Genomic DNA, 25,496 nt, shown 5'->3' with positions numbered 1-25,496 from the left:
TTTCCACGGGGGCTCCAGGGTGTAGGGCCAGTGCCTTCACAACACGCTCTCCTTCCCCAGGGAGGGGGGCAGAGACAGCAGGAGGGTCAGTCACCCGTCTCGGAGCGGGGGGCACAGACATAAATAAACCCCTGCGTGGGCATTACGTGTGCCCGCAGGCACCCATGCCCATGGCCTGCAGCTCGTCCATCGCACTTCCGGCGGACCACGGTGTTACCCCATGTGATGGTGTCACCCGGTGCGGTCCGCACCCCGCACCCCCTAGTGACGCCACTGGCAGGGCGGCTCAGGGTGGGGGATTTGGGGGTGACAAATTATAAAAATTAAAGTAACTTGACTGTAGCTCCTCTCCCTCTGAAAATGTCGGCTGACTCGCTGCTTCTCTTGCCGGGCTGGAAGGGGATGGGCCCTCAATGCACTGGCTCCCCACCCAATCCAGATGCTGCTCTCATGCTATGAAAGCAGCGCCAGGACTGGTCTTAGCAACCTCGTTTACCACTCAGACAGTGCATTGGAGCCTGTGGCAATTCTCCAACCTGGCCATGCAACACAGCGAGGTTGGAGAAACATAAGTGCACATGTCTGTTTGGCTGGCCTAAAGGGGCCAGCGAAACCCAAATGCGCCCTTATAAGTGCATACTACTCCTCCCTGCCATGCCTGGCCCACCCAATTCTCATTGCGCTCCGCAGACAGCATAAATAAAATGAAGTGTCATTACGGAGGAGCCCTCCCTGCTGATTGCTTTAGTGGACAGTCCAATCTTCTGTTTCTGTCAGGCAAGATTTACTTGTCTGTCATTGTCATTGTCATTGTCGGTAGGTTTTAAAACAGATTCAGATATTTAATTTCACTCACTCTTACTTCTGGACAGCAAATACCCTGGGTATTCATATTTTTTGTATGACTGGTAATAGGATTTGTAGACATTTTGAGCTTACTATAGAATGCGCTTCTACTTAGTTCTATTTGTTTTATTGAAAGAATATGTTGTATTGGGCCCAGGCGCGCAACACCCATTGGACTCACCGGGCTTCAGCCCCCCCCCGTCGTGGGTGGCAGCCCAGGATGAGACAGATCCCGGGCACACACAGAGCCGCACCCGAACGTTTAACAGGTCTTTAAAAGACCATTTGAATGTTAATGAGGCCTTGCAGTTGTTTCACCCCTTGTTGGAGGCCCTGCAGCTCCACTCTGCCTACTGATTAAAGGTTCAGCCCTCCCCGAATTTTTTTCTTAGCCCCCCCAAAATTTTGCTCTAGTTGCGCCTCTGATTGAGCCCCATTTAATACTAAACTGAGTTCTCATCCAGTGGTGGTTGGCAGGGAACGGGGTGGCATTGAAAAAAAACACTTACCTTTTTCTGTAGCTGCTGTGTCTCTGTTGTTCCTTCTCTTCCTGTCAAGTCTGGAACAAGGAAGGACCCAGGCTCTCTTAATCCAATCACAACTCTGCAATGCAGTGTTGGGATTGGTTCCCCTAAGCAAATCACAACACTGAAGTGCAGCATTGTGATTGGTTTGAGCAACATGTTTCGGTGCCTAGATTGGGACTGGGGGCCTGGGCATGTTCCCCACCAGGCTATGTATAGCAGCCTGGTGGGGAACATGCTAAGCGCTCATGACGATTTGGCCGGGTCAAGACGGCCAGCCAAGCAGTTATGTGCACTTTGAGAGTGTGCACACACTACTCATTCCAGGCTCCGACCCCTGCCCCGCCCCAAACCGTCCTAATCCAGCCCTGTGGCAAAGGAAAAAAAAATAATAACAAAGTTATTATCATTTTCTTTTTCTTTTTTTCTGCTCCTAGAGCAGAAGAGGAGCCGTCCTTGTTCTCACCTATGTTCCTTAAACCTGGAGAAGTAGTAAGCATTAATGAGACCAGATAATTTAACTGTACCTCATCTTTCACTCAAATGGCTATCATGAAACGAGTTTGTCATTCACACAATGAGCACAAGACCTGGTTGCTCTTCGAGGGCTCACTGAGTCACTGTTCCAAATGTCTGCTCATAAACTGAGGAACAGAGGTACACTTGTGCTCTTTTACAAACAAATCTGTGGGCTTGGAGATGATATCCAAGGCTTGTGTTAATGTGTTCTCCAATCTCCATACCATATCCTGAGATTAAATATTTTAAAGCATTAGATAGTTTTGTATACACATTAGAGTTTCACTAGGAATTTACATGAATCCATGCCCCCATAAATCTCTGCCTGGACTAGTTAAAAAAATATCTTTTGATGGTTAGTGTAGAATACATTTCTGCATGAAAATTTACAAAATCCCAATCATACAGAAAGATAATAGTATCCTGGTGTAATGTTTACTCTCTCTATTAGTACACATCAGTGATACTAAGGAATTGAAGAGACAGACAGCACTCGCTGAAATCGGGTATAACATTGGACTTCCACTAGTTCCTCAAGTGGAAAATATAAAGGGTTAAAAATGTATTTTTGGGTGAAGTGTGAAGGATGATAACTGTATGGTGCTCAGTAGAGAAGAGAATAGGGATAGCATAGAATCTTCAGTGCTGTTATGGATATTGAGGCAAACTGCAGATGACCCCAATAGAGCAGCATGTCTCTGTGTACAAATTTAGAATTTAATATTTCAATATGCTTCATGCTATTGTCAGTAAAGCTTGTTATTCATACTTTACAACTGTGGTTGAGTTAGCCCTACAGTTTCGTGGCTTGTACCCTAACAAGTAACCCAGCAGTTATTTTATTGGAAACTGGAACATATACCAGCACAGGCTAAATTGGGAGTATCAAGGTTGAAATCATGTAGAACAAAAAATTCCCACAAATATTTCTGTACCTTTGGATGTGATATTTTGTTTTACATTAAGATATGATTAAGCAGTTTTGAATCTTGTTCTGATGTCTTGACTTTTTTTAAAGTGACTTCCACATAAGACTTTCCCTGAGTTATGACATTGTTTCGCTGTTTTCATTTAGGCATAATTCGTGCTGTGGCAATGGATTTTTTTAACACTGAAGTTTCCATGGAAATCATCAATCAGATTGAAGAAGAAGAAAGAATAGGAAAAAAGGAACACGTTGTTTTCCATGTTATCCAGAAGCCTATATTTCCATACAAAAGGAGAAGCAAATTGACTTCATCACCTCAGCACCGGACAGTGGCTACAAGGGAAATTGATAAACAACTGAAGAAAGAGGTAATATAATGCGCTTGTTTTAAGAGAATGAAAAAGCTATGGGTCCTCAACAAGTGACAAAGGTACTTTTCAAAACTAAGAATGGGCAAAGTGTCAAAAGTAATCCTCAAAGTTAACAAACGCATACTTAAGGACACTTTGAAGCATCTCTATTTCCCAAATTTCAACAAACTACATCTGAGAGGAAACAAAATTGTTGAAGGAGAATTTATTTGAAAAAAAAGTGTTCTTGTGAAAGTTCTACTTCTGTAATTTCTCAAATGAAAAAGGATGAACGATCTTAAATAGAATCTCCACAAAAGTTTGGAGGAAAAACTTTTCAATGTTGCACACGTCTACTGAAAATCCATAAATATTTTGCCATCAAAATATAACAGATGCAAAGCAGTATTTTACTATTGAGAAGGGTTGTGTCCAACTTCCTTTCCTCTCATTTGATTTATTATTTAGGATGAATCTCTAAAAGAGCATTTGTTTGTGTCTGTAGGTTTTGGCTCCCCTTGCAGATAGGTGGTTATGGCAGATGTCAAATGTCAAAAAGTATACAATAATTAATATACCTCTGATTTGGTGTGAAAGAAAATCCTGAGCTATAGAAAACATATCATATTTTAAAAATGCAGTAGAAAAATATGTTCTCATGCCCATTGATACTGCTTAGATGAATTGTTTGCTCAATCTCTGAACCTAAAATGGTGTCCCAAACACTGAGGCGGTGGGTAGGCGCTAACCAGAATATCAAAAGTGCTCATGTATCCTTACTACACTCACTGATGAAAATGTTCACATTAACATACAGAAAGTAAGGACTCTTGGATACTCCATGGGGGAACAGCCATGACAACGCAGGGATTACCCCGCACTGCCACTACAACGCATGGATTACAACGAAAGTGGTTACAACGACATTCGCTGGAGGGCGCTGTTGGATAGGGAATAGTTTAATTTTCTATCCAACACCTTCCCTACTGTCAACGTAGGCTGGAGTTGGAATAGAAAATTAAACTATTCCACTATCCAGCGCCCTCCAGCAAAAGTCGTTGTAACGACTTTTGTTGTAATCCCCGAGTTGTAATGGCACGCGTGGTAATACCACACGTTGTCATGACATACAACCCTCCATGGGCTCAGTCCTTGCCATTGTACTGCAGATCTTCAAGAAGACAGATCATCCACACCCAACATGGACTTCAAGAAGTCCAGTGGGTACACGTGTTTCACATCACTTCCATTTAATGCAAATGAGGAGGCAACTTTGCTGCTGCCAGCGTACACACACACGTCCAGTTTTATCAATAATTTCAGCCATTTCTTTGTCAACCATTTCTTCTGACATATAAAGATTTATGACGTTTTGGGGAATTGTAAATCATTACTACAAAACTCCACTAGCAGGAGAAGACTGCCAGACATTCCTGAGACGTTTTTAGAAATCAACAGGAGGTGAGAAATATTACCAACATACCACTTTGTAATCTATGAAAATATTCTTAGTGCTCTGAAAAGTGAAAAATTGCCAGTAACTGACATTTTTCCTCCTGGAGCATTATAGGCGTGTTTACAGTGCCAAACTTTGGACCTGAGTCACAAAGGTAAATTTAAATTTTTGTGTAAGTTTACTACCTTTAGATATTCACAAACTATATAAGGACTTTTAGGACTTAGCACTTCCTATATGGATGTATCCGGAGTTCTGCGTGCCTGGACATCCCGCAACTGGGGCAGAGAACCACACACACATACGTATAGGGAGTGCAGAGTTGTAAAACTCCACATGGTGTTGTGAATACCTAAAAATAGTAAACTTACACAAAAGTGTAAGTTTACCTTTGTGAATCAGGCCCAGCGTTTCTATATTCCTTGCAGAACCTTTCATTCCATTACTATCCTCTGGGATATCAGATGCTAGAGCTCAAATGAAGGTACACATTTTGTCTGCTATTAATCCTGAAATCTCAATTGTCTACCTAAAGAGTATGACTTACATAATAGCTTCTAAGTTATCAGAGGTAATCAGGGTAGAAGGCTGAGCTAGATTTATTTTATTTATGTGGTCTTCCATGTTAGCCGTTGAAAATCAACTGCATTTGGAGTATTCCACTATGATGGCAACGTTTCTCATTGCCTCTAACATGCAAAGATGCACTTTGAGGGAGGTATCAGGTGGAAATCCATCTAATAGCCTCTTTGCTATTGGCCTGTATGTTGTTGCCATTTTAAGTTCATAGAGCTCACCTTTCCTTGAAAATCTGCAACTCTTGCCATGATAGTCTTTCAGGGGAATCACCCAAGAAAATGTTAGCTGATCTGGCTACCACAATCTTTATAATGTTAGCACTGTAGCATGCAGATCCATGATGGAGGTGTCTCTCCACAGTGAAATATGGGACATCATTTATCTTTTGCCAGGTAGGTAAAATAGTTTTATATCCAGCAGTAATTATGTTCATTACAATATGAAAATGTACATGTAAGGTTGTGCGGCAGACCTGTATGTTAACCAGAACATTTCACCAACATGCTGGCCTGGCCCTTCCATATGCTGGGTTTATCATGCAACATGTGGTGTAAGGACATTAGTATTATTGAATGTGATCCTGCTGGATGTCACAAATTGTAGTGCTTCATGTTTGAATCTATAATGCTTAATGGGCCCAAATTTGAATATCAGTTAGGCACTTTACCTGATTGACATTCCTTTATTTGCATGAAGCTTGTCCCATTCAAATCTGGGAAGAAGTAATCCCCTTTGGATCAAATGAAAGATTACGCATCAGGCCAAGCGAGCTTCAGAGGAAGATGGGTTGGTGAAAATAGATTGCTAAGGAGTAGGTCCTTGTCTTTCTCTTCCATCTCTTCCCTCAGGGTGTATGAAAAAGTCCATATTAGGCTTGGGATTGTGGGTCACCATATTGCACATGGTGTAGTGGTACAGAGCATGGCATTGGCATTGATATTGCATTTACTACATCGATTGTGGCTACATTCAATGGTAAGCACATAATGACTATTCTTAAATGATTATTCTTAAATTTACTTCAAATTGACTCCAAAGGTAAATGTGTGTGGAATTAAGAATAGTAAATAGAATACAAAATATATATATATATATATATACAGTGCTCTATACTGGAGCTGCTTTTCACCTAAACTTGAGAATTACCCAGAGTTCTCTTTTTGCATATTTTTGCGTCACTGTATGCCTGAAAGGGTTTTGTTTTGACTTATGCTGGGTGCTCCCTTGTGTCTGGACAAAGCTATATCTCTCTGAAGAGCTCTAATGATAGCGAAAGTTGTGTCAGGGGTTGTTTTTATTCATTTCAGGTTGGCTTGCATGGTATTTTACCAATCCAAAACTGTGGTAAAAGGCTTCGGCCATTTTACAGCTCTGCATGGATAGCACTGTGCTAATCCTATGCTTAAAGACTTTGCTGTAGAAATGGCAAAAGGCTTTTCCCTTTCTATCTCGGTGTGGATGACGCTATGCTAATTCTACGCTTAAAAACTTTGATGGAAAAGCAGACATTTGAGGTGAGCAAACTTATAGTGTCGCTGGTGTTGAGAGTGCTGTAAACTGGAGCTGCTTTCCACCTAAACTAGAGAACTACACAGAGTTCTCTGCTTCTTTTGTTGCATATATATATATATATATATATATATTACCTACTGGCGATAGCCAGTAGGTATATATAGTTAGGATTTTTTTCCTATGGGATTTTTGAAAATTCTATGTCGAATAACTTTGGCTTATGAGGACAGAATTGGCTGAAATTTTCAGGAAAATGGAACATTTTGTTTCTGAGCAGCCCCTGAAAATTTGGGGGGTTTTCGTCAAGGGGGGGCCGAGAAAAAAGGGGGGTCCCAAAACGTGTTTTTCCCATGCAATTTTCCATAGGGCGGTTGGCCTCACTTTTAGCCTGAACGGCTGAATGGATTTACACCAAACTTGGCAAAATTGTAGGGACTGGTAGCCCGATGTGCCTTTGCTATGTCTCAAGATATAGGCTCCAGTGGTTTTTACGAAAATTAACTTTGAAAAATATAAATTGGGCTACATTGGGCTATATATATGTTGGAGCCCAAATGTAGCCCAATTTAGCCCAATGTAGCCCAATGTAGCCCAAAGATGGCCACCAGAGACAAAAAACCAAATGTAGCCCAAATATCAGCCAGATGTAGCCCAACTATAGCCCAATGACAGATTGTCCCAGAGTGTTCTAAAGAACAACTAGAGTGCTAACAGTCCTACTTATTACAAAGGTATGGCACACCTGAAGCCATCTTGATTGGAATAAAGTGGTAACTCTTAAAACATTTAATTTAAAAAGGAACAAAATGAGGGGGTTCATTTTGCCATAGAAAGTATGATTAGCGAATATATGACGAAATCCCGCATACCATCAGTCCGCAAAAAAAATCTCGCATGTACTATTAGGCCGCAAATTAAAATAACGAAAACTTTTAGAACGAATATGCCTTTAGCATACACTAAACAACTAAACTACCCTAAACCCTAAAACACTACCCCCAGCATGACCCTACACTACACAAACAGTACAACACTACCCTAAACCCTAAAACACTACCCCCAGCATGACCCTACACTACACAAACACTACAACACTACCCTAAACCCTAAAACACTACCCCCAGCATGACCCTACACTACACAAACACTACAACACTACCCTAAACCCTAAAACACTACCCCCAGCATGACCCTACACTACACAAACACTACAACACTACCCTAAACCCTAAAACACTACCCCCAGCATGACCCTACACTACGCAAACACTACAACACTACCCAAAACCCTAAAACACTACACCCCAGCATGACCCTACACTACGCAAACACTACAACACTACCCTAAACCCTAAAACACTACCCCCAGCATGACCCTACACTACGCAAACACTACAACACAACCCTAAACCCTAAAACACTACCCCCAGCATGACCCTACACTACGCAAACACTACAACACAACCCTAAACCCTAAAACACTACCCCCAGCATGACCCTACACTACGCAAACACTACAACACTAACCTAAATCCTAAAACACTACCCCCAGCATGACCCTACACTACGCAAACACTACAACACTACCCAAAACCCTACAACACTACACCCCAGCATGACCCTACACTACGCAAACACTACAACACTACCCTAAACCCTAAAACACTACCCCCAGCATGACCCTACACTACGCAAACACTACAACACTACCCAAAACCCTAAAACACTACACCCCAGCATGACCCTACACTACGCAAACACTACAACACTACCCTAAACCCTAAAACACTACCCCCAGCATGATCCTACACTACACAAACACTACAACACTACCCTAAACCCTAAAACACTACCCCCAGCATGACCCTACACTACGCAAACACTACAACACTACCCTAAACCCTAAAACACTACCCCCAGCATGACCCTACACTACGCAAACACTACAACACTACCCTAAACCCTAAAACACTACCCCCAGCATGACCCTACACTACGCAAACACTACAACACTACCCTAAACCCTAAAACACTACCCTCAGCATGACCCTACACTACGCAAACACTACAACACTACCCAAAACCCTAAAACACTACCCCCCAGCATGACCCTACACTACGCAAACACTACAACACTACCCAAAACCCTAAAACACTACCCCCAGCATGACCCTACACTACGCAAACACTACAACACTACCCTAAATCCTAAAACACTACCCCCAGCATGACCCTACACTACGCAAACACTACAACACTACCCAAAACCCTAAAACACTACACCCCAGCATGACCCTACACTACGCAAACACTACAACACTACCCTAAACCCTAAAACACTACCCCCAGCATGACCCTACACTACGCAAACACTACAACACTACCCAAAACCCTAAAACACTACACCCCAGCATGACCCTACACTACGCAAACACTACAACACTACCCTAAACCCTAAAACACTACCCCTAGCATGACCCTACACTACGCAAACACTACAACACTACCCTAAACCCTAAAACACTACCCCCAGCATGACCCTACACTACGCAAACACTACAACACTACCCTAAACCCTAAAACACTACCCTCAGCATGACCCTACACTACGCAAACACTACAACACTACCCAAAACCCTAAAACACTACCCCCAGCATGACCCTACACTACGCAAACACTACAACACTACCCAAAACCCTAAAACACTACCCCCCAGCATGACCCTACACTACGCAAACACTACAACACTACCCAAAACCCTAAAACACTACCCCCAGCATGACCCTACACTACGCAAACACTACAACACTACCCAAAACCCTAAACCACTACCCCCAGCATGACCCTACACTACGCAAACACTACAACACTACCCAAAACCCTAAAACACTACACCCCAGCATGACCCTACACTACGCAAACACTACAACACTACCCAAAACCCTAAAACACTACCCCCAGCATGACCCTACACTACGCAAACACTACAACACTACCCAAAACCCTAAAACACTACACCCAGCATGACCCTACACTACGCAAACACTACAACACCACCCTAAACCCTAAAACACTACACCCCAGCATGACCCTACACTACGCAAACACTACAACACTACCCAAAACCCTAAAACACTACCCCCAGCATGACCCTACACTACGCAAACACTACAACACTACCCTAAACCCTAAAACACTAGCCCCAGCATGACCCTACACTACGCAAACACTACAACACAACCCTGAACCCTAAAACACTACCCCCAGCATGACCCTACACTACGCAAACACTACAACACTACCCTGAACCCTAAAACACTACCCCCAGCATGACCCTACACTACGCAAACACTACAACACTACCCTAAACCCTAAAACACTACCCCCAGCATGACCCTACACTAAACAACCACCACAACTCTACACTACACTAACACAACACTACACTACACAACACTACACTACACTACACAATCACTAACCCACGAAAAAATTAACACAAACCCACTTACCTCTCTCGTCATCGTGGTTTTCACAACGCAAATGCATTTACCATACATGCCTTTAAAACGTAATTCTTTGTAAAGGCATGCGCGATAAATGCACATGCGTTTTGAAAAAATGCGGGATAATGGTATGCGAGCTCAATGACCTTGCGGGATAATGGTATGCGGACTGAAAGTCTGCGGGATAAAAAATGCGGGAAAATGGCTGCAAACCATGATTAGCAGCAGACTTCCCTGGTGAGCACTAGCATTACTACAGTGATCTAATGAGCAACTAGAGTGCTAACATTCAGAATTTATGGCAAATGTGTGACACATCTGAATGCCTTCTTGATAGAACCAAAGTAAACAAGCATTGAAAATGCAATAGATCTCGCCCTCGTTTAAGTTAAAGCCATTCTGTTTGTAATGAGGTGGCTTTTTAGCTTTGCTTTTATTAGTGTTTTTAAAACTTTCATGTAAATAACATGCATATGTATGCATATATGTATATGTATGCATGCATTTATATTTATATAGATATGCAGATTACATATGTTTATATATGTATATTACCTACTGGCGATAGCCAGTGGGTATATATAGTTAGGATTTTTTCTCTATGGGATTTCTGAAAATTCTATGTCTAATAACTTTGGCGTTTGTGGACGGAATTGGCTGAAATTTTCAGGAAAATGGCACATTTTTTTTCTGAGCAGCCCCTGAAAATTTGGTGGGGTTTCGTCAAGGGGGGGCCGAGAACAAAGGGGGGTCCCAAAACGCGTTTTTCCCATTCATTTTTCCATAGGGCGGTTGGACTCACTTTTAGCTCGAACGGCTGAATAGATTTACATGAAACTTGGCAAAATTGTAGATATGGTTTGCCCGACGTACCTTTGCTATGTCTCAATATATGTGCTCCAGTGGATTTTGAGAAATTAACGTTTAAAAAAATATATATATCTGTGACAGCGCTCCGGTTAGCGCCCCGGTTCGCGTACCTGACGCGTAACGGAACTTCGCGAAGCGAATCTGATTGGCTCTCCGGTGTCTGTCAACATTCTAAACAAACCGGAGCGGCCGCCATCTTGTCTCTCGGTACGATCGAGAGACAAGATGTGGTGAAAAACGAAGGGGGAAATGAAGGAAAGGGGGCAAGGTAGACCACTCCTGACCCCCTAGGATTGATGAGGGGGATATTAAAGTGCCCCGCGGGGCAAAAAATTTTGCGATTTTACGCCGTAGAGGCGCGTCCCGGTACGCGAACCGGGCAGCTCACCGGGCAGCTAACCGGGCAGCTAACCGGCAGCGTAGCTGTCAACATTGTAAACAGTCCGGAGCGGCCGCCATCTTGTCTCTCGGTAGGTTCGAGAGACAAGATGTGGTGAAAAAAGAAGGCGGAAATGAAGGAAAGGGGGCAAGGTAAACCCCTCCTGACCCCCTAGGATTTATGAGGGGGATATTAAAGTCCCCCGCGATTTTTCGCGGTAGAGGCGCTTCCCGGTACGCGAACCGGGCAGCTAACCGGCAGCGTAACGGGAGTCCGCCATCTTGTGTTTTTGGAGCGTCCGGTTCGCGTACCGGGTAGCGTCCCGGTAAGCGTAACAAGGGGAAAACCAAGAGAAACAGTAAAAAAAAAATTAAGGGAATAGATTTCCAGCAAACTTGGCAAAATTGTAGGGACTGTTTGTTTGATGTGCCTTTGCAAGGCCTCAAGATATGTGCACGTGTGGATTTTGTCTAATTAAGGTTAAAAAAAATATATATATCTGTAAGCGTGCTCCGGCACGCTTACGTTACGGGTTTTGTTTGCGCTGCAGAACCGATACGTCACGGTTATGCGACGCGTCATGAGGCGTCTCACGTGGCTACGTGATACGTCACGTAATAAAGAATATATTTTACAGCTATAGATATTAGCTTTTAAAAAACCAATGAAATTCACTGAAAAAAACCATAGGTTATAGACCATATATAGTTAGGAATTTGCATTTACAAAACCTTGAAAATTCACTGAAAAAACCATAGGTTAGAGACCATATATAGTTAGCTGGACATTTTATTGACAAAAAACCAATGAAATTCCATATATAGTTAGTTGCACTAACTATATATCGCGCACCCGCAATCCACTGCTGATGATGTCACATATTACATCATTCATGACATGGTCAGTGACATCACTGATGACATCACTGATGACATCTCAAATGACATCACTGATGACATCACTGATGACATCTCAAATGACATCAGTGATGACATCATGACACACCAATACCAGTTACTACATACGCACTCACTGATTCCTACGTCTACACACACATTCACTCATTCACCCATACAATCACTCATACATACAGTCACTCATTATTACACTATCATATGCACTCATACACCTATGCAGACACTCACACACTGCCACTCATCCATGGAGTTACTCACACACCTAGTCAGTCCTGTAAAGAATCAATCACACTTCCATTTCCTCATCTATACAGTTAAACACAGAACACCATACTTCAGTGACATCACTGATGACATCACTGATGACATCTCAAATGACATCACTGATGACATCTCAAATGACATCACTGATGACATCATGACACACCAATACCAGTTACTACATACGCACTCACTGATTCCTACGTCTACACACACATTCACTCATTCACCCATACAATCACTCATACATACAGTCACTCATTATTACAACACTATCATATGCACTCATACACCTAGTCAGTCCTGTGAAGAATCAATCACACTTCGATTTCCTCATCTATACAGTTAAACACAGAACACCATACTTTTCACACATATACTAACACATACTTACTCTCTTATACAATCACTGATACAAGTACACATTGATATGCACAGAGTCACACACCTCCCAGCCAGCCACACACACACTCAGTCTTCCATACATCCACTCATTCTTCAATATGTAAAACATATTTAAACTTTACAAAAACACACAGACACTAGATGATGTCATCAGTGATGTCATTTGAGATGTCATCAGTGATGTCATCAGTGATGTCATTTGAGATGTCATCAGTGATGTCATCAGTGATGTCACTGACCATGTCATGAATGATGTAATATGTGACATCATCAGCAGTGGATTGCGGGTGCGCGATATATAGTTAGTGCAACTAACTATATATGGAATTTCATTGGTTTTTTGTCAATAAAATGTCCAGCTAACTATATATGGTCTCTAACCTATGTTTTTTTCAGTGAATATATATATATATATATATATATATATATATATATATATATATATATATATATATATATCCTACTGGCGGTCGCCAGTAGGTATTTATAGTTAGGACCTAGTTTCCATAGGAAATCCTCAACATTCTATTTGGAATAACTTTGGCCCTGGTTGATGAATCTTTGCGAATTTCTCAAAAAAGATGGCTCGGTCCGCTGTGCTCCTTCCCTGAAAGTTTGGGGGGGATTGGTCAAGTGGGGGCTGAGATAAAAGTGGGGTCCCAAAACGTGTTTTCTCCATGTTATTTTCCATAGGACGTTTAGACACGGCTACAGGTCGAACGGCTGAATGGATTTATAAGAAATTTAGCAAAACTGTAGAGTCCGGTTCGCAGATTACGCTTTTTTTGGAATGGTGTAAATCCGTTCAGTAGTTGCTGAGAAAATTAAAGTTAAAGTCAATTATATATCTATATGCGCGCACGGGTGCCCGCACTCAAGCGGCTGCGCGTGAGCGGATTTTTTTTTTTTGCTGCGTGACGTCTGTTAACGTTCGATTCGAAGGAAATCAGGAAGTGTTGACCGCCATTTTGTCACTGCGAGTAAATATATTGTTCATTTCAAAGCGTTGGAACATGGAAAGGGGAGAAGGTAGAGATTGCCTTGCGGCGTAGGTTTTCTCAGGGTGTGCAGTAAGGCCCTTAAACGCGAAAATATATATATATTTTTTTTTTTAAGTTGCTGGGTGCGCTCACCCGGTCGCGCACACCTATTTACAAGAGTGTGAAAATGGAAATAAATCAGAAGTTTGAGTGCTTAGATATAAGGTGGCTCTGAAAAGAGCCCTTGTGTTAATTTAGTTTTTTCTGCATTTAGAAGTAAGTACCGATGCAGAGCCTGATGTTGCAGAGGAAGATTCTGTTTCCTTCATCCGTGAAATGAACATCGTCTCTCCTATAGACGTCTTGCATGTGGTAACGCAAGTTGTTGTGGTAAATAGAACCCATGCTATAATCTCTGAGGAAAGCAGAAACAGATTTATTTACATGTCTCCTTGCTTTTTCAATTTGTGTACAATGTTGATTGGACCAATTCCAATTCTGTTTTTGGCATATATTGGAATATACCAAGGCAGTTCGAGGAAAAAGTGTCATCAATTGTTGAAAAGTGTCTTTTAGAAGCATTTCCAGACCTACCCCAGTCAATGTGCCTAGATCGTTCCCACCACAGTGCACAATTATAAGGTCTGGTTCTGGGAGATGCATAAAAGTTTTCACCAATGGAATCAATTGGTGACATTTCAATCCTCTTTGGCCAATCCACGTTATCTGCACATTTGCTAAATCAATGTTGGAAATTCGTCTGCTTGCTGCATATTTTCCACTCCAGTGAATATAGCTGTGTCCTAAAAGCCAAACCTTCATTTTCAAGGGATATGCAGTCGTACTCCGATGGGTTCTGGAAGTGGAATGGTAGTTAGAAGCTGAAAGTCAGGATAAAAAAAGGATGAGGCTGGGTGTGGTTGAAAAAATAAAAATGATTGGTTGATTGTAATACCTCAAGATTGAAGACTACGTTGCATGTTAATGTTTATGTTAAACGAAAAGTACTATTGGGTGTGAAAAAAATGACATGTAACAGAGCTGTGGATAGGCAGGTGTTTCTGGAGGGAAAACAGTCTTCTTAGTTTGCTGTAGAACGTTGAGATATGAACTTTTGACCTGTGCCTTCAGCCAGGTGCAGAATGAGGTATTACCATGGAAACAGCCAGAGATGGCAGTGGGTGATGGGTGACTTTTATGTGACATTAAAAATATTGTGAGGGACAACCAATTGAAATGTAAATTTGATTTCCAAATTTTGCGGGACGAAATATGATTGGCTGAAGAGAGTTATATGAGTCTGTATTGACTGGATATCTGTGCCATTGAATTTTGGTTGCAGTGATAGAAGCTTAATTGAGAGTTCCGTCAAACGATTATCTGTTTTGTGACTGTCACTGTTGTACATCGTACAAAGCATTGGTAAAGGTAAGTCTGTAACAGTTTGTTTTGTCATGTACCATAAAATATGTTTTAGTCACAAACATTGATTGATTTTCCTAGTAGTCTGAAAGTAAACTAATTTTTGGCTGTCAAAATGTGTTGTATTTCTAAAACTAATTTTTTCATTTAAATGTGAAATATGAAGTATAAAATATGTTTAATATAGAGAGTAATTATTTGTGAGATTTTGAAGCCTTTATATATAATGAGAGATGTTGTTCATGAAGTGAAAAAATGATATTAGCAGAGAGACAGATAATGCAGATAAAGAGAGAAATGGTAAATTCATGTGATACCGTCGTCAAAAAATGCTAATGATTAATGAATTCGTAAACTTTCTGTCAGACGACAAAATTACACTGCGGTTTCTGGACTCGGCCTGCATTGGTGGGCGTAGGGTGAGAGGGGCAGGTGGTTGAGTGAAATAAAATGAAAAGTTGGTATATTACATGTGATACAACCTTGAAAAAGTGGTAATGCTTAATGAATTCTTAAAGTTTCTGTCAGACGACAAAATTACAGTGTGGTTTGTGGCCGTGGCCTGCACTGGTGGGGGTGGGGTGAGAGGGAGGGGGGAGGGGGCCAAAGTGGTAATGATTAAGGAATTCACAAAGTTTCTGTTAGACGACAAAATTATAGTGCGGTTTCTGGCCGCGGCCTGCATTGGTGGGCGTAGGGTGAGAGGGGCAGGTGGTCGAGTGAAATAAAATGAAAAGTTGGTACATTACATGTGATACCGTCTTGAAAAAGTGGTAATGCTTAATGAATTCCTAAAGTTTCTGTCAGACGACAAAATTACAGTGTGGTTTGTGGCTGTGGCCTGCACTGGTGGGGGTGGGGTGAGAGGGAGGGGGGAGGGGGCCAAAGTGGTAATGATTAAGGTATTCATAAAGTTTGGGTTAGACGACAAAATTATAGTGCGGTTTGTGGCCGCGGCCTGCATTGGTGGGCGTAGGGTGAGAAGGGCAGGTGGTCCAGTGAAATAAAATGAAAAGTTGGTTACATTACATGTGATACCGTCTTGAAAAAATGGTAATGCATAATTAATTCTTAAACTTTATGACAGACGACAAAATTACACTGTGGTTTGTGGCCGCGGCTTGCACTGGTGGGGTGAGAAGGGGAGGTGGTCGAGTAAAATAAAATGAAAAGTTTTGACCATGAGGTTGTACACAGATTTGTGCAGTAAATGTGTTCGTAAATTGAGGTATCAAACGGAGTATAAAAATATCTCTCTCACTCCTGCTGTTTGACTGCATCTTCATCTCCCTTCTGTTTTCCGTCTCCGTTGCCTTGTGTTATCTTATTGTGTGTGTCTGTCTGTGTCTGCCTTCAGTCCGGGCTGAGGAACTTTGCTGTGGAGGCACACACAGATAGTCCCATCAAAGTAGTTGGAACGTTTTCTAAAAAATATTTATATAATTGCATTGCTTTTTTGAAGCGCTAGTGAATGTTTTCTTTCACAATTACCGCTTGGTTGCTTTCATAGAGCAGAGGGTATGTCGTATTTCACTACTTAGTGGCTCTGCATCTGCACTCTGTTCTCTGGTGGCTGGCGGAGAAGTGTTTGTTATTGTGGAGATGAAAGCGTGATAAGTAGTGAAATACGACATAGCGCCTGGCCTGTAGAAGCGTGGGAGCAGTGATTAACTCTGAGTCAAGCGGAACTGCGGCGGTGCCTGGTAACAGTAATAAATTATTTTTTAACAGAGGTACAACTGTCTGTATGGTGAGCGACCTACTAAGAAAGAGTTCACGGGCCGTTATAGGCCTGCGGGTTCTAGTATCAGTAAGTCAGGTCGACAAAAAAAAAACATTAAGTTAGTACAGCTGAAGTTACGTGGAACACAAGAATACTGTTTTAGTATACAATCATTTCAGTTGAGATTATGGATTAAAAGAGAGAACGTGTATATTTGAAATGTTTATTCAGAAATGCACTGTTTTCAAGGCAAGTCCCTTATCTAATATGAGTACAGACATTGCAAAAAACAAAGTAATCGGTAGAGTCACTAGTACATAGAATACAAACGGTATAGTTGATGAAAAATGAATATGGTTTCACAAAATTAATTGTACACTCTTATGAGGAAGTATATTATATTTTAATAAATGGAAGAAGGTCTCTGGCCTTTCAGTTTAGGAACGATATATGAAAATGCTAGTGGTTATACATCATCTCTTTATCAATCAGCTCTCTACATGCGAAGCACTATCAAGTTTGTGTTATGCTACTGTGTAAGGGAAAAAAAACGCGCCAAAAGCGACAAAATGGCGAGAGGTGCATGTATGTAATCTGTTGGATCGTTCCCTAATCAGTGTTGAGAAGAACTACTGTATTGAGATATCTTTTGAAGGTTGCAGTATTGTATTTGAAATACAGCACGAAAAGCAATGGAAATATTATTGAAAGAATATATTTTTCTCTTATGTATTAAAAAATATTTAATTTTATGGAAAATTAAAGGAGCAGAGGTGTGTGAGGCGAAAATAAGCAGTTCAAAGGCGAAATGGCGTTTACAGTTATAAAAAACTCATTCTATATTTACACATTAATCAGGGCACATGTAGCATATATTAGCGAGTTTTGCTTCGAGTACGTTTGAAATAACATAAGATAAGATATGCAATGGAATTGTTGAGATTAGAGTTTAATAAAAAATAAAGTTCAAAATCGAGTAGCTGAAGAAAAAAATTTAGTCCACATAAAAGACCAAAATTTAACCAGCACAAAATCATAATGTCCACTGTTAGTAAAGCCAATAGGTCTGTTCTTGTTAAGAAAATATCCAAAAGAACGTGAAGAAGATAGGGAGGCAAAACGAAATGTGGACGTCAATGGCTTGCATATGAGTTATCCTACCATTGTGTAGGCAAAGTAGGCAGCAACTGCTTCTAACAGGAAATCACTGTTATCATCTGAAAACATGTCAGCCATCCAATTGAAAAGAGGAAAGCAGCATTCATGATCTGTTATTATCGGAGCCTCTATTACCATCAGAGGACAGCTCGGTGGGTTTTCGATGTAGCTCTCTGTCAGGAAATCTTGCGCTGCTGCGAATATATTCCAATGACCCAGAACTCCTTGTATCACTGCAAAGGCCATAATCCCTCCGTTGCAACAAAGCTGTTCATGATCCATTAACGGATTCATGAGATGATTGTAATTCACTATAGGAGGTACCAAGTTGCAGAGACATAAGTCCAGGGCCCACATGAAATCACAGCTCAGGCAATGAAATACAGGCTGTCCACAGGTGAAATAGGAATATCGAAATGATAATCGATATGAAGTATTCAAAGTCGAGAGTGCTAAGGTGCCGTAGTAGTCAAGCATCCTCTGGCAAAATAGTTCTAAGTGTTCCTGCTCGTTTGCGAAGACAGGAGGGACATCCATTTTGAAAGATGGTAACACAAACATCGCAGCACTGCCAGTTCAACAGGAAGTCCACAGAAATAGGTCGCCGACTATGGAGTGAAGAGTAGCAGAATTACTTGATATAATTTCTAGCAGAGTAGTCACTTAGTAGTTATAAAAAAAATAGCCTGTCTTGAAATGGAGGATGCGTTAAAAAGTAAGGGAGTCATTTCAGCAAATTGTAAAGGAAGGTCACTTTTTTTTACGAATGCTGTTGTCTGTGAATATTAGCTAAGTGAAAGATATGTGTGTGAACAGATGCTACGCTAACTTCTATTTGTGACAATAAGGCTGTTGTTCATGTCTTGTGATTAAAGGTCGGTATTCGCTGCCAGATGGAAACATCAAGGTTCGCATGCGTGGGGTAGATAAACTACATTCTTAAAGGGAAGCAAATGCAGAGTTATTTTTACCGCGTTAGCTTTGTCGTTTAAAAAGTCATAGTGATTTTCATTATATGTAAAAAAAAAATCACTGATGAAGAATGAAAAAAAATCGTCATAATAACAGGCACTGGTGTATTTTTGAAAAGGTATGCAACATTACAGGAATTGTAATTAAATAAAACATGTAATTGAAAGTGTTTGCATGTGGAAGACTAAATACAAATTTGAGTAAAGTTATTTGTATAAACATTTAGGGGTAGATTAACATGGTCCGTGTGGCACTTTTGCTTCACTTGTGATATGTTAACAGTGATGGCAAAGTGGCGTAAAGGGATTGTAAATCTGCCCGACTTTTTTTGCCGTCTCAAAGGCATTTGTAAGTGAAATGGAGCGATTTAGTTTTATGACTGTAGGAGGTAGTGAGCCGCTGCTATCCATTTATGTGAAGAAATTTATAGAATATAAAGAGTAAAAAAACAGAAAAGGTACACTAATTAATTTGTGCATTAGTCATGTTGCAGTTGTGGCTTCGGATTCTAAAAAGGGAAAAGTGTTTAGGCGTTTAATATGCAGCTTTGAAAAAAAACGTGTGTATGGTTTAAAAATTAAATGTAAAGGTTTAAAGCAGGAGTTTCCAAAGCGGTCCTGGAGGGCCAGATGCATGGTAGATTAAAAAAATCACTACATGTTTTTCAATGGGGTTATCTAAAAAATATGTTTCTTTATCTACTGTTTAGTTTTTCAGCCTGTTGCCTATTTTTTGACTTTTACTATTGCTGCGTCTTATAAATTTTCCAGGGGCGGCTCTAGGCTCATGGTGGCCCTGGGCAGGGAGCGTGGGTAGGGGGCCTCGTAACAGGGGGTCCGGGCGGGGTGGAGTGCGGAGTTCAGTGAAGAGGGGGGGTCAGGGTGTTTGGAAGTGGAACAGAGCCAGAGAACGCCAAATTTCTGGCGTGGGCCGCCACGAAAATATTTATCCATCCTCAGAGGATTATTATATTAAGGATATATATTAACATGGTGGCCCCTGGGGTTTGGTGGTCCTGTGCAGGTGTACTGCTTGCATATGCCTAAGGCCGGCCTTGTATTTTCTGTCTATGCATTTGTTTTCTGTCACATGGGCTTTTAGTTATGAAGGCCTAGTGTCGCTGGTGCATCAGTTTTAACATGGGAAAAAGTGACATATCTGTGGCGCAACGCTTTCATAAATGAGACATTTTGTATCTTATTTTAATGATAGAGGATTTTGGGGAATTTATCTGTTATGCTTGTTCTTTGCTATAATGGCTGTATGTTGTGTAAGAAATAAGTCTGTAATAAGTTAATTACATTTTATTATTTCCTTTTTTATAGTGTTTGGTGCTGAAAAGCAACAACCTGCCTTCTGAATTATACAATTTGAGGAATTATATTCTTTTTTTCAGGTGAGTTGGTATTTTTGCATAGGCAGCTTTGAAAAAAAAACGTGTGTATGGTTTAAAAATGAAATGTAAAGGTTTAAAGCAGGAGTTTCCAAAGCGGTCCTGGAGGGCCAGATGCATGGTAGATTAAAAAAATCACTACATGTTTTTCAATTGGGTTATCTAAAAAATATGTTTCTTTATCTACTGTTTAGTTTTTCAGCCTGTTGCCTATTCTTTGACTTTTACTATTGCTGTGTCTTATAAATTTTCCAGGGGCGGCTCTAGGCTCATGGTGGCCCTGGGCAGGGAGCGTCGGTAGGGGGCCTCGTAACAGGGGGTCCGGGCGAGGTGGAGTGCGGAGTTCAGTGAAAAGGGGGGGTTAGGGTGTTTGGAAGTGGAACAGAGCCAGAGGACGGCAAATTTCTGGCATGGGCCGCCACGAAAATATTTATCCATCCTCAGAGGATTATTATATTAAGGATATATATTAACATGGTGGCCCCTGGGGTTTGGTGGTCCTGTGCAGGTGTACTGCTTGCATATGCCTAAGGCCGGCCCTGTATTTTCTGTCTATGCTCTTGTTTTCTGTCACATGGGCTTTTAGTTATGAAGGCCTAGTGTCGCTGGTGCAGCAGTTTTAACATGGGAAAAAGTGACATATCTGTGGCGCAACGCTTTCATAAATGAGTCATTTTGTATCTTATTTTAATGATAGAGGATTTTGGGGAATTTATCTGTTATGCTTGTTCTTTGCTATAATGGCTGTATGTTGTGTAAGAAATAAGTCTGTAATAAGTTAATTACATGTTATTATTTCCTTTTTTATAGTGTTTGGTGCTGAAAAGCAACAACCTGCCTTCTGAATTATACAATTTGAGGAATTATATTCTTTTTTTCAGGTGAGTTGGTATTTTTGCATAGGCAATTTTTTTGGGTGCTCATGAAAATAATAAAGAAGATTTTTTGAAATGTTTGTAAAATTTCATTTTGGAACATGATTTTATCTTGAATTTTTCACATGGGTTGTATCTGCTTATACTAGATATGTATTTTGAGATGTTCTCCACTGACAGTTGAAATTATCTTTTAATGGGCTTGGTGCATGTGTTCTTTTGGAAGGAGTTCAGATTTACGGATCATTGGAGTATAATTCTTTCAGGTTTCCATTACTTAATTCTTGTGAAGTGCTCATTATTTTTGAAATCTTGTTGCATTATGTTTGGCAGTCTTTCTCCTTTATTTACCGAGAGGTATTATGATATTGTTCTAGGTGTGATGGGCATCTTTCCTGCATATCTGTGATTATACTATGTATAGGCACTGTTTTACATATTAATGCAGATCTTTATTATGAGGTGGTTCTTCATGGTTAGTATGACATTTTGTATATGCTATGACATTTACATGGTGAGTATGCTGTTGAAACATAAAAGGAACTGTCTCTGTGGGAATTAGTAATCTGTTAAGTGAATGCTATGGTTTGTATAGTGTGAGCCTTCTCTTCAGAGTGCATATAGTTTATATAGCACTTTGTACTGGTGAACTCAAAAAATGGGTCTCTAAAAATTAATTGTACAGTTAATTAATATTTGTGATATCTACAAAATCTAAAAAGAAATTTTACAGTAAAATTTGTTTGTTAGTTAATGACATTTGTTAAGCGCCTGGTTGCACACAGAACAGTGCGTCCCCGCGCTGACAATCCCACTAACATCTCTTCAGCTTAGCTCACAGAGGATGAGCACTGGGTCAGGGGAGACTATGCTGATTATGTCTTGGGGAAGAGATGGGTTTTCAGCCTCTGTCTGAACCTAGTTTCAGACGGTTCCATCCTCAATTCGATGGGTAGGTCATTCCAGTCTTTACTGGCAAGGTGTCTAAAGGACCATCCTCCCATCCTTGCTCTGTGGATCCGTGGAGCCACTAATAGCATGCTGCCCATCGACCTAAGAGGGCGTGAGGGACGATAGATTGGAAGCAAGTCCTGGAGATATGGAGGTGCTTTTTTGTGAGCTATACGGTGAGTAATGCACAAAGTTTTACATTTAATTCGTTCCTTTATTGGGAGCCAGTGCAGGGAACGCAATGCATGTTTCCCAGAGGCTCTCCTAGGGAGGTTCAGGACCAGCCTGGCAGCTGCGTTCTGGACGCCTTGTAATTGTGTTAGGCCTTTTTTACTGAGTCCACATAGGAGGGAGTTCCCATAGTCTAAATGGGAGGTGACCAAGGCATGTACCATAGTTTTTCTGGAGCTGGGGGGCAGTAGGTCCAGGATTTTCCTCAGGACCTTCAAGATGCCATAGCATTTACCGGCAACATTACCAACATGATTAGTGTAGGCTAGATTAGAATCAAGAAGAAAGCCAAGGTTTTTGACTGTGTCCACCGGGGCCGGGACAGAGCCCAGTTCAATGGGCCACCAGGCAGAAGTCCAGATGGAAGGACAGGGACCAACGATAAGAACTTCCGTCTTATTACCATTGAGGCGGAGATAGTTCTGCTTCATCCACCCATCAAGTGCCACCAAGCAGGCCGAGAAATTCTCAGCATCCACAACTGGATCACGGGACAGGTTGATCACCAGTTGTGTATCGTCTGCATAGGAGACTATGGCAACACCATATGACTCCACCAGTTTGGCAAGGGGTTCCATGTACAGATTGAATAACGTGGGGCTCAAAATCGAGCCCTGTGGAACCCCTTGTCTGGGACATCTTATACTGGATTTACATGGTGGACAATGCACTTGAAATCTCCTGTTCTTAAGGAAGGAAACCAACCACTCATGGGCAGGTCCGGTTATTCCCTTTTCACTCAGACGGTCCAGTAATACGGAGTGCGATACGGTGTCAAACGCCGCACTTAAGTCCAGTAGGACCAGTGCGGCGGTGTGACCCTCATCCGCCCTACACCGCAGCAGTTCTGTCGATAGGAGGAGGGCGGTCTCAGTCGAGTGTTTGGCTCTGAAACCCGACTGAGACGAGTGGAGGAGCTTGTTTTCCTCCACAAAGCTCACCAGCTGTCGGTTAACCAATTTCTCAACTACCTTCGCACAGTAGGGAAGGAGGGAGATTGGTCTAAGGTTGTCTAATTGCGTTATGCTAATATGGGCTTTCTTTTTTATCGGGACAACTTGGGCCAGTTTCCAGGAGTCCGGAACTAGACATTCATGGAAGGAAAGAGAGGCCATGTTACCTATGTGCTCCGTTACCTGGGGAAGATGACTGCGAAGAATCCTCGCTGGGACCGCATCTAAGGGAGAGCCCGAGTGAATGTCCGATAAGATGTTGATAAGCTCCTCTGCTTGGGGGACCACAAATTTCCTACGTTTTTCCATGACCTGATTTTCGCAGTTAGGGTCTGGCATATTTGTGGGTTCAGAATTAGTCTGAAAAGATGCATAGATCTTTTCTACCTTCCCTATAAAGAAGTCTGCAATCTCATTGCATGACTCTGTCGATGGGGGGACTTCCCTTGAACTCGCTAGAGGGGCGGAGAGTTCCTTCAGAATCATAAAGAGCTCTTTAGATGTGTTCTCTGCACAGTCAATCCTTTTATTATAGTAATCTCTTTTAGATTTCCTAATCTGGCTGTGATAAGACCTTAGTTCACTCTTATAGACTTCACGTAGTGAGGGGGCATATTCCACTCTCCATCTATGCTCCATGGTTTTACATTTGGTTTTGGCGGCGCGCAGCTCAGCGGTAAACCACGGAGCGGATTTCGTGCTCCGTGCCATGGCTTTTTGAGTCCAGGGGGCAACTTTATCCAGTGCACCCTCAACCCAGTCATCATACATCCTGCACGCCTCAACCAAGTTGTCGCTGAGCTTTGGGGGTTCCTGTCCTAGGGCTTGACTGAAGGCATCGTGACTGAATTTCCTCCAGTCCCTGCGCCTAATAGCGGGGGGTTTCTGTATAGGCCCCCTGTTGGGCAATCTTCTAAGTTTAAAAGGGATCAAATAATGATCCAACCACAGGATCTTAATCGGGACAGAAACACTTATATCTTCCCAATTTGCAAAAATTGGATCCAGCAGATGTCCCGCTTGATGGGTGGCTCTGTTATCAGCTAAAACAAACATAAGAGCTCTAAGTGCATTAATCAGGGATACAGCCTCTCTGCAGTTGGCATCATCCAAATGCACATTGAGGTCTCCTACAATCATGAACTTATTATGGCGTAAAGCAGATTGCGTTAGAGCCTTTAGGAGGCTCTCAATGAACGCAGTCGCCACACCAGGAGGGCGATAGATAAGGTAGCCCTTAATGGTGCAATTAGGGCCAACCGAGATAGAAAAAAGTCCAGCTTCACAGTTATTAATGGTAGTCGGTTCAAGAGAACATAACAGCTCTCTTTTATGGATAATAGCTATCCCCCCCCTTTGAATCCCTCTATTGATTTGGAGAATGTTAAAGCCGGAGGGAAGGGCCTCTATGATATCAGGGAGGGATTGTTCATCCAACCATGTTTCTGTCAAGAAGACCAAGTCAGGGTTGTCATCTATCAGCAAGTCATAAATGTTCAAGCTATGACGTTTCAACGATCGGCAGTTCAGTAGTAAGGCAGAAAGTTCATTACCTTCCTTACTCGTCTCTTGGTCTCTGAGGATAGTATAGCCGCAACCCTCACACTTCAGGGGCCATTGCTCCACGTGCAGCGTGTGTTCGCATTCCGGCGGCAGCACCCTGCGCAGATGTAGTAATGCCTGCCTCGTAAAGGTTGCCATCCCACCCTGGTCAGAGGTGGTATGGCCAGGGGGACGGGCCCTGGGCCGCTTATGGTCGCAGACGGGCGCAGACGGGCTTGCCTT

At 41.8% G+C, this 25,496-nt stretch overlaps 1 protein-coding gene across 1 annotated transcript in view; it reads left to right on the top strand.

Annotated features, from left to right (window-relative positions):
• The window catches only part of LOC147683486 (guanylate cyclase soluble subunit beta-2-like), a 350,021-nt gene that overhangs the window by 102,150 nt on the left and 222,375 nt on the right, over positions 1 to 25,496 (top strand). The window contains exon 4 of the mRNA XM_086944858.1: positions 2,965 to 3,185. Within this exon, the coding sequence (XP_086800984.1) occupies positions 2,965 to 3,185 (221 nt within the window). The remainder of the gene's footprint in view (positions 1 to 2,964; positions 3,186 to 25,496) is intronic.

Source organism: Lissotriton vulgaris, chromosome 11 (genome assembly GCF_964263255.1).
Source record: "Lissotriton vulgaris chromosome 11, aLisVul1.2, whole genome shotgun sequence".
Lineage (NCBI taxonomy): Eukaryota > Metazoa > Chordata > Amphibia > Caudata > Salamandridae > Lissotriton > Lissotriton vulgaris.
This window is presented reverse-complemented; position numbering and strand designations above follow the sequence as displayed.